The 13,238-nt window shown below is 38.9% G+C and overlaps 2 protein-coding genes across 11 annotated transcripts in view; both read right to left on the bottom strand.

Moving 5' to 3' along the window:
• The window catches only part of GRIP1 (glutamate receptor interacting protein 1), a 791,276-nt gene that overhangs the window by 178,798 nt on the left and 599,240 nt on the right, over nt 1-13,238 (bottom strand). For all 10 annotated transcript variants that reach the window (XM_049883804.1, XM_049883798.1, XM_049883799.1 and 7 more), the window contains 2 exons: nt 12,327-12,462; nt 9,403-9,548 (listed from right to left, as the gene is read on the bottom strand). In XM_049883804.1, coding sequence (XP_049739761.1) covers nt 9,403-9,548; nt 12,327-12,462 — 282 coding nt within the window. The remainder of the gene's footprint in view (nt 1-9,402; nt 9,549-12,326; nt 12,463-13,238) is intronic.
• Nucleotides 2,139-3,123, bottom strand: LOC126075754 (60S ribosomal protein L37-like). The gene has a single exon (XM_049883806.1). The coding sequence runs from the start codon at nt 2,657-2,659 to the stop codon at nt 2,366-2,368; it is 294 nt and encodes a 97-aa protein (XP_049739763.1). The 5' UTR covers nt 2,660-3,123; the 3' UTR covers nt 2,139-2,365.

Consider the following 13,238-nt stretch of genomic DNA (forward strand, 5'->3'; position numbering starts at 1 on the left):
TTTTGAATTTGTACATAATATCTAATTATCTAATTCTGTGTTCACTATTAATAATACATTTTTTACATTAATATTACTGGATACCAAGAGTTTATTACATAAAACTATCAAAAAGAAATATACAGATAAAATTTAAAGGCCTATTTTAACAGAACTTTTTTTTTTTTTGCCATTATACAAATAGCAAATGGTTTTAATTAAGCATTAATTACAATTATTTTTAGTTATCAGTAATTTTGAACACTCAAGGGAATGGACATGATTATGAAAAGTACATATTTAAATTCAGAAAATTGCACATTACACGGCTGGGATATAAGGTGTAATAAAAACTTTGATCTGCTGAAAACAATATAAACCTACAGCGGAACAAATGTTTTGGTACACTGCTGATTTAATGAAACGTCATATTCTTGCTATCAGGGAGTTTCAGTTTATTCTAATCAACTAGGAACTGTACATACAAATAGTTGAAAGGGTTGAGGTACCGTTTTAATCAAATGAGAAAGAAACTGAGTTTGAACCAAATGTTTTCTTATTTCCATGCCCCACCAGCCACTTGAAGAAATTGATTAAGAACATGACCGTTTTGTTGTCTTGGTAAGGGAGAAAAAAGAAAGGACATGGGAGAAATAATTAATGAGCATCTCCTAGGTGCCAGGAACTTTTCAAATGGTTCCCAAACATTATTTCATTTAATCATTAAATCAACTTTTAATTATGTGTGACCAAATTCAATTTCTGGGCCAGCTTTCCTTGCTGGAAGGGTGCCTATTCTGAGCATGCAAAGTAGTATAATTTTAGATTTTCTTGAACTAATCTTATTGACCACAAAATGTTAAAATCTCATCTAAAGTCAATATAAAGAATTTTTGGATTATCTACAGCTTTAGATTATCCACACCATTGCTCTCCATCATTTGCAAAGATAAATGTGAATGCTGGCTACATTTGAATATAATTAATGAAATAGATTTGGCTCTTATAAGTTCTATTTGCATGACTGGCTTTTAATAGCTGGATTTTTACACTCAATACCAGACATCCTGTATTGCCATGTGAATTTTACTCATCATGTCATACATGTGTATATGTATCTAAAGGTGAAATTAAGTGGCTAACCCAAAGAATCAAAGCAGGTACACAGAAAAGCAAGGCAGAAACGAATTTCACAACTCAGAAAGACTTCTCCCCAGTATTTTAGTTGTTCTATTTTTTTTTTTATTGTTCCTGTTTCTATATGTGAATGTGCATATACCTCTATACAGTTATTTTACTATGACAGGTTAGATTTTTCTAAATTACATACTCCTTCCCTGACCCTTACCCCCACCCCACATCTCAGTAGGAGAATAGGATTTGTGTATTTTTCAATCTCATTATGTTGGTTTTGGCCATGTGACTTGCTTTAGCCAATGGGCTGTTAAGAGATGCAAGCAAACGCTGGAAATGTGCTCATGTGGTTGGGCTTGTCCTTCTTTTCCTCTGCCATTGGCATGATAAGAGCTTTCCCTGAGCAGCTGCCTCTCCTTCAGACTGGATCCTACAATGAACCACTTGGAGGAAACCTGAGCCAAATGGAACCCAACGATTGAAAAGGAGTTGCCCAAGTCCAGCCAGATCAGCCAACACACTGACATATGAGTGAGAATGAATGAGTGTTGTTTTCGGCCACTGAGCTTGGGGGGAAATTGCTTTGTAGCAATAGCTTCTGATACATTTACTAAAATGTTAATTATATCAGGTCACTAGGTGGTACACTGCTGATTTAATGAAATGTCATATTCTTGCTCTCAGGGAGTTTCAGTTTATTCTAATCAACTAGGAACAATACATACAAACAGCTGAAAGTGTTGAGGTACAGTTTTAATTAAAGGAAAAAAAAACTGAGTTCAAACTAAATGTTTTCTTATTTCCACTTGAAGAAACTTGATTAAGTACGTGATCTTTTTCTTCTCTTGGTAAGGGAAGAAAGGAAGGGATATGTGGATGTTTCTACTCTCCCATCAAAAAAGGGAAAGAAAGAAAAGGAAAAGAAATCTCAGAAGTCAGCAGCTTCCTATTACCAAAAGAATAAAACCCAAGGTCCTTGGTACGTTATTTACTCAAAATAAATGATTTATAACTCCAGCCCTAAACTATTACACACACACACATATAATACTAGAACAATTTATTATACAACTAAGCATTAAAGGAAACCGTGGAGCACAGTGGTTAAGAGCTCAGGCTGCTAACCAAAAGGTCGGCAGTTCAAATCCACCATCCACTCCTTGAAAACCCTGTGGGGCAGTTCTACCCTGTCCTATAGAATCACTATGAATTGGATTTGACTCGACAGCAACACATTTAAGCATTAAAATCCTTAAGATGAACTGGATGCTGCAAGAGCTGCCCTCTTGGGTTTAGCTGTTGTTCCTTCATGGAACCCATGCTTGAATCTGTGGTATACAATTTTTTGGTGACTTATCTGGCTAGTACCAGTGGTATTTCGTCTTTCAGCCTTGACACCCCAGTTATATTTTCTCTTTCGCTCAGAAAGGTAGCCACATTTGCCACACATCGACTTCTGAAGGTGGTAGGCCTTAGAGGCACGGTGGCAGCACAACATGTGCATCTTATTATGACACTTTCCAAATGATAACGTTCCTTTCGTCATCTTGCTTCTGCAGCCAAGACCTGAAACTACCTTTTCAGCTTAGATATACTTCATACTCAATAAACAGACCATTTAGTATGATTCTCTCTGCTGAGAACTGACCAAATATGCCCTACCTCCTTGAGCCTGCTTGAGCTATTTTCTCTCTCTTGAATGGCCTCCATCTTTGTTCTCAAACTATCGAAAACCTACTCAGCTTTCACGGTTTCCTCCATACACAAGTTCAAACTAAGTTTCAATTACTTGGGTTCCTTTTGATTTTGCTACTTTTACAGAATTTATTTTTTTCTGCTTGGATTGCTAGTTAGGTGTTTGTATTTCTTTTGCTAATTAGAATGTAAACTCCTTGAGGGCAGGACCTTGGCCAATTTCTCTATTTCCACAGTACCTGGCATAATGCTTGAATATAGCCAGAGACAATAAGTATTTGCTAATAACAATACAACAATGATTACTGTTATAAAAACTACTACTTAGTGACATTTTTTGAGTATCTTTTATATTCTAGATATAAAACTTTATTTATTCCTCACCATAAATAACCGTATGAGGTAGATTTAAGAAAAAAATTTCAATTTACATGTGAAGAAATTGAAGATCAAAGAGAAGTTAAAAACTTTGCCCAAAGTCACACAGCCAAAATGAGGAGAGGTAGAATGAAGATTTAGATCTAGCTGATTCTAAAATTAATCTCCTTAATCACTACAATGTAAGATACTGCTGACTGGAAAATAGCATCAGGACACTGTTATCTCTTCTTAGCTTTAATTTTATATTTTAAACCTTTAAGATATAAAATGCCTATAAAACCCATGTTTTTCGTTCCTCTCAACTACATTGGGACTTCTAGGCTATTAACAAGGATGCCTTGGCCCTGTTGTCAGAACTACAAAGTGGATGCTTCGGCTTTTAGCCAGTTAGACTATGTGCTCATATAATCTGGACTTCCTAGTTGATAAAAATATATCAATTAATATGAAATGTTATTAATCAGTTTCAAAGATGGTAGGTACTCTGGACCAGTAGTGTTAAAACTGGAGTACCTATTTCTTGGTGATACCTGAAGAATTTCTGGAGGCTTTCTGGGCATGGCCACCTTCAAGGAAATAATTTTGCAGATCCCAAGCTTCTCTATGTGCATTTTCTTGAAATTGAAGCACCTGAGAATGAGTTTGTAGTCTGCCAGTTCTTCTTTCCCACTTCTGCTTCTATCATCAACCTTCTCCTACTTTACCAAAGACACATTTCTCACCCATCTAGATGCAATCTGAGGAGGATGCATTGCCCTGGCATGTAAAAACTCTGAGCCATGAAAGGAAGAGGAAATTTGAGAATGCAGCTGCTCCGAACGTGAGCTGCATGAGAACAAAGCAGAGAAACCTTCAGTAAGGAATACTGAAGGAGGAAGGACCCTATTTCAGTCAGACCAATTTCATAGCAAAGTTTTGTGTTCTTTCTTTCTCTTCCACCTGCCATCATTACCATCATCATCATCAATCATCTATCTATCCATCTTAGAATCTGGAAGTTAGAAGGCTGTCACAGGGATATGCATTAGCATATTTATTTTAATTAAAAAAGGAATCCTGATAGAAAATTAGTCTGATTTAGCTGACGGTTTAACAGAGAGACTCCCTTTGCCAATTATATGACACTTCCATAAAAAAAAAAAAACGAAGTAAATCTGTAGCTCTAAGGTTTGAATGAAAACAGTATTTAAAGAAATAAAATAAATAACTTGCTGGAAATTACATCATTTCCAAGTGTTTAAACTATGATAAATATTTTTAGGTGTTGAGTAAAAAATTGACCATTCATCTGTCAGTTTGTTGTACAATAGTGGCTTGTGTATTGCTGTAAAGCTGAAAGCTATGTCACCGGTATTTCAAATATCAGTAGGGTCACCCATGGCAGACAAGTTTCAGTGGAGCTTCTAGACTACGACAGACTAGGAAGAAGGACCTGGCAATCTACTTCTAAAAAAATTCGTCCAGTGAAAGCCTTATGAATAGCAGTGGAACATTGTCTGATATAGTGCTAGAAGATGAGCCCCTCAGGTTGGAAGGTACTCACAGTAGGCTCAGGAAGAGCTGTTTCCTCAAAGTAGTGTTGACCTTAATGACGTGGGTGGAGTAAAGCTTTCAAGGCCTTCATTTGCTGACCTGGCACAACTCAAAATGAGAAGCAGCAGTTGCAAACATCCATTAATGATCAGAATGTGGAATGTGAAAAATGAAGTATGAATCTAGGAAAGTTGGAAGTTGTGAAAAATGAAATAAAACACTTGAAGACAGATATCCTAGGCATTAGTGAGTTGAAATGGACTGATATTGGCCATTTTGAATCAGAGAATAATAAGGTCTACTATGCCAGAAATGACAAATTGAAAGGGAATCGTGTTGCATTCATCATCAAAAACATTTCAAGATCTATCCTGAAGAACAACACTGTCAGTGACAGGATAATATCCATCGCCTACAAGGGCGACTGGTTAATACGACTATTATTCAAATTTATGCACTAACCACTAGCGCCAAAGATGAAGAAACTGAAGGTTTTTACCATTTCTGCAGTCTGAAATTGATCAAACATGCAATCAAGATGCATTGATAATTACTGGTGATTGGAATGCAAAAGCTAGAAACAAGGAAGGATCAGCAGTTGGAAAACATGGCCATGATGATAGAAACGATGCTGGAGATTGCATGATAGAATTTTTCAAGACCAATGATTTACTCATTGGAAATACCTTTTTTCCACAGCATAAACAGTGACTATATATGTAGATCTCACCAGATGGAATACACAGGAATCAAATCAACTACATCTATGAAAAGACATGATGAAGAAGCTCAGTATCATCAAGTCTGAACAAGGCCAGGGGCTGATGGCAGAACAGACCATCAATTGCTCATATGCAAATTCAAGTTGAAGCTGAAGAATATTAAAACAAGTCCACAAGAGCCAAAGTAAAACCTTCAGTATATCCCACCTGAATTTAGAGACCATCTCAAGAGTAGATTTGACACAATGAACACCAATGACCAAAGACCAGACAAGTTGTGGGATGACATCATGGACATCATACATGAAGAAAGCAAAGGTCATTAAAAAGACAGGAAAGAAAGAAAAGACAAAAATGGATGGCGGAAGAGACTGAAGCTTGCTCTTAAACATAGAGTGGTTAAAACAAATGACAGAAATGGTGACAGAAAAGAGCTGAATAGATTTCAAAGGTGGCTTGAGAAGACAAAGTAAAGTATTATAATGAAACGTGCAAAGAATTGAAGTTAGAAAACCAAGGGAAGAATATGCTTGGCATTTCTCAAGCTAAAAGAACTGAAGACATAATGTAAACCGAGTTGCAACATTAAAAGATTCTATGAGCAAAATATTGAATGATGCAGGAAGCATCAAAAGAAGATGGAAGGAATACACAGAGTCACTGTACCAAAAAGAATTGGTTGACATTCAACCATTTCAGGAGGTAGCTTATGATCAAGAACCGATGGTACTGAAGGAAGAATCCGAAGATGCACTGAAGGCATTGCAGAAAAACAAGGCTCCAGGAATTGACGGAATACAAACTGAGATACTTCATGCTGAAAGCGCTCACTTGTCTATGCCAAGAAATTTGGAAGGCAGCTACCTGGCCAGCCAACTGAAAGAGATCCATATCTGTGCCCATTCCAAAGAAAGGTGATCCAACAGAATGCAGAAATTATTGAAGGATATCATTAATATCACATGCAAGTAAAATTTTGCTGAAGGTCATTTAAAAGCTGTTGCAGCAGTGCATCAACAGAGAATGGCCAGAAATTCAAGCTGGATTCAGAAAGGGATGTGGAACCAAGGACATTATTGCTAATGTCAGATGGATCTTGGCTGACAGCAGAGAATACCACAAAGATGTTTACCTGTGTTTTATTGACTATGCAAAGGCATTTGACTGTGTGGATTATAACAAATTATGGATAAGATTGTGAATTCCAGAACACCTAATTGTGCTCATGTGGAACCTGTACATAGACCAAGTGGCAGTCGTACAAACAGAGCAATGGGATACTAAAAAAAAAAAAAAAAAAAAAATGGCTAAAAATCAGGAAAAGTGTGCATCAGGTTGTATCCTTTCATCATACTTATTTAATTTGTGTACTCAGGAAATAATTCAAGGACTACATGAAGAAGAACATGGCATCAGGGCTGGGGGAAGACTCGTTAGCAACCTGTGATATGCAGATGACACAATCTTGCTTGCTGAAAGTGAAGAGGATTTGAAGCACTTACTGATGAAGATCAATGACCACAGCCTTCAGTATGGATTGCACCTCAACATAAAGAAAACAAAAATCCTCACAAGTGGACCAATAAGCAACATCATGATAAATGGAGAAAAGACTCAAGATGTCAAGGATTTCATTTTACTCAGATCCACAATCAACATCCATGGAAGCAGCAGTCAAGAAATCAAATGATGTATTGCACTGGGCAAATCTGCTGCAAAAGACCTCTTTAAAGTGTCAAAAAGCAAAGATGTCATTTTCAGGACTAAGGTGTGCATGACCCAAGCCATGGTATTTTCAATCTCCTCATATGCATGAGAAAGGTGGACATTGAATACGGAGGAATGAAGAATTATTTATACCTTTGAATTACGGCACTGGTGAAGGGTATTGAATATACCATGGACTGCCAGAAGAATGAACACATCTGTCTTAGAAGAAGAACAGCCAGAATTCTCCTTAGGTGTGAGGATGGTGAGACTTCATCTCACATACTTTGGACATGTTATCAGGAGGGGTCAGTCCCTGGAGAAGGACCTCATGCTTGGTAAAGTAGATGGTCATTGAAAAAGAAGACCCTCAATGAGATGGACTGACACAGTGGCTTCAACAAAGGGTTCAAACACAGCAATGATTGTGAGGATGGTAAAGGACCAGACAGTGTTTCATTCTTTTGTACACGGGGTCACTATGAGTCGGAACCAACTCGAAGGCACCTAACATCAACAGTAACAAGTCAAAAGTGGGTGAGGGTCAAATAATATTACAAAACTCTTTTAGTAGTTACTTGACCAAAAAAAATGTTTGAAGGCATGGCTCTAGACCAACTTTTAATGCAAATACCTAAGATGCCATTTGGTAATATTCTCCCTAAATACAGTGTCAAAACATCACATAATCTTTAATTAAAAATAACATTGAAAGTCCATTATTCCTTTTTCATAAAACTGAATCTCAGAAAAGACAAATGGCCAGCCCAAGGTTAAACTTCAGTTTTTCCTCTATCAGATCATACACACACACACTCTCCTTTGCGCTTCTTTCTGGAGTCTAGGGTGGCTAAGCCTCAAATTGCTGTGATTATCAAGAGAGCTGCCAGTCTCAGCCTTGGGTGGCTTATCTCTCAGCAATCATCTTTCTTCACAGGGCCTCAGTGGTGGGCAGCCTCCTTCAGCTCTAACTGTCTGAGCTAAGTGAAGGGGAGGCTTGTTAATCTTTTTCGGCCTTGTGAACTCAAAGATAATCCTTAGAAAACAGATCTCTTTTATTTCCACTTCTGTCTTTAGAAAAAGATATATTTTTCTTTTCTCCATCGGCTTTATTGCGTGAAGAAGGAAAAGCTGTCCTAATCACCAATGCGTGGCAGGCTTTAAGCCCTAAGGTTTTCTCATACACCCCCTCGCCTCTTTAACCCTACTACTGTTTTATATTTTGGAAAACTGTACTCTGGCTTATATCCTCTGAGTGATTCTCCTATGACAGACTGAAAAACTCAGGTGTGACGATGTTGTTTCCTGGCTTTAAAAGCTTTCAGAGGCTCCTTATTGCCAGCTAGATGCACCTATGCTCCACCAACACGGCCCACAAAGCCCGCAGTCATTTAGCTCCTGTTTACCTCTCTGGCCTCATCCCTCTCCCGGCTCTCTCTGTCTTTCCCTTTGCACCCCACCAACTCCAATCTGTTTGTAGTTCAGCCTGTGTGGTGGACCATTTTCTGACCTCCCTGCCTGGAATGTCCCTCTTCCTGCTTGGCTTGCATAATCTCCTTCAAGTCTTTCCAGGAGCCCCCAGCTCTGGGTCACCCGTAATACTCAGCAAATCTTCACTATTGCCCTTACTTTTGGAAACTATACTAAGAGTTCCTTTTCGGAAGTGTTGTGTTTATTACAGTCATATCCCTGGTGGATTAAAATGCATAATCAAAGTGCGTTAGCTCCAGATATCTGGTTTCCCTTAACTCTCTGGCAATGGTTTGAGAGAGTAATTCCAATGCAAACTGACTCTTTTAAAGTTCAAAAAAATACAGGGCCTTGTGTGTAATAATAATACTGATGGCAATAATAGCTAATATTATTAGTTGCTTACTAAATACATGATAGTGATTTTTAAATACTTGGCATGATTATAGCATTGACTCATCAGAGAAGTCCTACTGATATTTAACTGGTGCCACAGTCCAAGCTCTTAATACTCTGTTATATATTATAAGACATGCACAGATCATCTTAATGGAGCACCCACCCTATAATATCATTGCTACCTATGGTCTTTTTAATTCTTCCTGAGTAGTCTGTAAGTTTCTCCATTCAAATATTTTTAAATATCAAGGAACCTGCCATTCCTAAAATGAGACACTGATTGCAAAAAAAAAAAAAAAAAAAGGCGGGGGGAGGGCAGGAACCAGCTGCTTTAGAAAAAACTGTGATGTAGTCATTCTGCTGCTAGGTTGTGATTACTCACAGACTGGGGGCAGCTCGTACTCGACTTCAAGAACCACTCTTTCCCCGACATTCTTCAGCAAGCTGATGATCTCGTCATGGCGGAATTTGGCCAGGTTGATTCCATTGACCGCTTTGATGTAGTCACCCACATCCAGCTGATCACTTCTGCAAAATAGAGAATGTCTATTCAGGGGACCCATCCTCTCCACAGGCTAGTCTGATGGTATTTTCCACTTAGTTCTCATAAATGAGTATTTAAGGCTAGAAGCTTGACTAGCAGGAGAAGTTCCTACCACCTAGGCTATGGCTGGTCCCTAAGAATAAGAGCACAGTACAGCCAAGGGTGGATGAAAGATACAATGGGTCCCTCTTAGTTGTGCTGCCTGTTCTACTTTAGAACTCCTGCACGGAGTCTGCTGCTGTTCAGATTTTTCCTAACCTTCTGGCTCTTTCATTTTTTAAGGAGAACCACAAAATAAAATTAAGAGAAAATCTGTTTCAGTTGCTCTGCCTATAAAAGGCTGGTTCTTTGGGGGCAGATTACCCAGATCCTGGACACATCAGATTTTTCCTTTCTTCTCATTCACTCTAATTTTTGCTCCATGCCTTTTGGAAATTTCATAGTTTTCAGCATCTTCACTGGGGCGGGGGGCGAGAGGCGGGTGGTTGTCCAGGGCCAAGGAAAGTCAGCTTATTTTGCTATTTATTGCTAACCACAGGGCTGATAAAAAGAATACTGGTGAAGGAGAAACTACAGGGAGAATATTGGGTTTCAGTAATATTGCCATCTCTCTTCACCACCATAACAAAACCTTGGTTGCCCTCTACTTCTAAACCAAGAGCAGATAGCAAGACCGATGAAAGGGGTTAAAATTCGTGTTACTGATAAGGGCCTTCAGTGACATTTTCTCTCAAAATAAAAATATCTAATTTATATAAGTTCAGCCCAAATCATTCTTCCTTCTGAGAGTCTTCCTAATCTGAGCCAGTGTATAGCCCATTCTGTTGCTCCCACCGCAGGCTAACTGCCACTTGTTTGGCTATTTAATCGCATGCTGCTCTGTGACAACTCTTGCATTGTTGCTTTTCACTATTACACAATGCTGTCATTGCTGTCAATTTTTTTTTTTTTTTAATCTTATCTTTCCTAAGGAAACCCTGGTGGTGTAGTGGTTAAGTGCTACGGCTGCTTACCAAAGGGTCAGCAGTTCAAATCCACCAGGCACTCCTTGGAAACTCTATGGGACACTTCTACTCTGTCCTATAGGGTCACTATGAGTCAGAATCGACTCGACGGAACTGGGTTTGGTTTGGTTTTGGTTGATCTTTCCTAATAGATTATAAGCCCCTTTAGGGCAGGGAGCTTATCTTTAACTATTTTGATTTACTATCTGTAAAGTGGTAGTGTCTTAAATAAATATTAGATGACTGACATACAACTGGCATAGTACTACTTTTAATCACAGCATTATTGCTACACAAAATGCCATTTTTCCCCCTTATTCACACTTGTTTCAAGGGCTACATCTGAAGAAGCACTGGAGAAGTATGAAGCTCTAGCATCACAGATTGGTTATAGCTGTGATAAAATAAAGGAGGCTATAGGTGTGGAAAGAAGTCTCTTAAAAGCCTGAAGAAAACAGATTAAGGTGATCATGTTCCTGTCAACCTCTCTTCCACACAATACCTTCAGGTCATGGAGCACTCCATCGGGCTAAGCTTATAAATTGTATGAAAAGGCGGATGATCCAAAGTCATCACTATTTCAGATCAAACTTTATAAAGGCAAGAACTCTAAACCTTGGGATTCTGTGGACAAGAATACTGATGTCCAAGCCTTAAGGTAATTTAACCTCAGTCTTAACAAGGAAGTCCTGGTGGTATAGTGGTTAAGAGCTACAGCTGTTAACCAAAAGGTCAGCAGTTCAAATCTACTGGGTGCTCCTTGGAAATTCTATGTGGGGCAGTTCTACCCTGTCCTATAGGGTTACTATGAGTCAGCATTGACTCGACAGCAATGTGGTTTTTCTGTTGTTGTTGTTTTTTGTTTTCTTAATGAAACCTGACTATTCCATCCCCCCTTTCCGAGGCAAATTGAGAATTTCGCTATAAAGCAAGCTTCCTCTCTTCTCAACACCCTCCTTCAATCCAGGACATTCTATCGTTGGCAATACTAGTACAACTTGCAGCTCATGGGAAGAAGGACAAAACGAGACATCCTGATCTAAGCCTTTTATCCTTTCGGAAACCACCTTTTTATCTTGATGAAAAGGAAAATACCACAAGGAGAAAAGTAAGAAGATGTGGGACAGGTAAAGTTTTATTTCGAAACTTGGAGTTGAGATTCCCACTCTTCCTAGGCTATTATTTCCCTCTATGGCAGTTTCCCCCATACCAAAAAACCAAAACAAAACCCATTGCCGCTGAGTCAATTCTGACTTATAACGACCCTATAGGACAGAGTAGAACTGCCCCATCGGGTTCCAAGGAGCAGCTGGTGGATTCGAACTACCGACCTTTTGGTTAGCAGCCGTAGCTCTTAACCACTGCACCACCAGGGCTCCTTCCTACCATATATATCATATATTCCACATTTAGATGATTCCAGTGTCTCATTCCCCACTGCTGTCCATCTACTGTTCAGTGGCACATTTGGGACTAGATCCGTACAGGCATTTTAAAATTCAAAACTTATGAGGGCCTGGCTGCTCTGGAGATGACAGGAGAATCTTCCTAGTGGCTCTGGCATTGGCCAGAAAAGCCACGTGGGCAGGCCAGTGGGGCAGCTTCTGAAACATAGCTCTCTGTGCTTCTGCATAGAGGTGGTGCCTGGCAAACGGTAGATGTCATTTATTTATTAGTGACCTTTCCTAATGAAGTTTTGATTTTCGAATTAATTACATCCTCTGTTTCCTTTTCTACATTTCCGTGAGATGCAGTTACCTAGCAGCAATGCCTCCTTGCCGCAGATTAGATACTCTTGGCTTGCCATCCTTATCAATTCCTCCAGATACTGTCAGACCGAGCGTCGTGCCTTCCTTCTTCATCAATTCAACGACTGTGGAGCCCTTGAATTCCTCTGTTAAAAGAAAAGTATTTGCCTTATTAGACAAGGGTCGAATCACAGATGTTATTTGTGTGTGGTTAAATGACTTCTCCCCATAAACTTCTCACTTTTTTTTTTTAATGAGAAAAGGTATCTACGGCTTCCTTCCATTGCAATTTGCAGAGTTATAAAGATTTGCATGCAGTTAAAGCCGAGACAGATATTCCACTTTAGGTTATTAAAATGGGCACCAGTGGGGTGTTTCATTCTAGGTTGACAATAAATAGTCCAGCATGGCTGTGTATAAACCATAATATTCACCCTTTGTTTTCTGCCATTCTCAAGTGACTTCCTCTGGTTTTTCTCCCGGTAACTCCGAAGGGTACAGTTGAAGGTTATAAGATAAGAGGTTAGAACAGAATTTTAGACAATAATACAAATACATACAGTGCAACAGCAGCTTCTAGGCTCTTGGTACATTTCAGAAGAGACTAACTGACAAAGAAAAGACAGCTTCCTACAGGTCCCAGGAAAATACTAATGGCTCTCCACTTTTTGATGCTGTCATTCAGAAAACAAAATATACTGCCTTTCGTGTAACACCACATGGCATTTCATTATAGAATGTGTCATAATATGGCAAGGCAGGGTTGGTCTCCAGAATCCCCAGGTAATTTCTGCAAATCCCTCATTCCCTACTTTCAAAATTTCAAATCTCACAGATCCCATGGGGGATAATGTCCGTGCATTGAGAAAGCACATCTTTGGACTTTAGGCACAGCACAAGGTTAGAAAACTTTACAAATATC

The sequence above is a fragment of the Elephas maximus genome, chromosome 4, assembly GCF_024166365.1.
Source record: "Elephas maximus indicus isolate mEleMax1 chromosome 4, mEleMax1 primary haplotype, whole genome shotgun sequence".
In the NCBI taxonomy this organism is placed as follows: domain Eukaryota; kingdom Metazoa; phylum Chordata; class Mammalia; order Proboscidea; family Elephantidae; genus Elephas; species Elephas maximus.

Excerpts from the sequence above, each read along its gene's own strand:
- LOC126075754 (XM_049883806.1), bottom strand. The coding sequence starts at position 2,659 with ATGACGAAAGGAACGTTATCATTTGGAAAGTGTCATAATAAGATGCAC.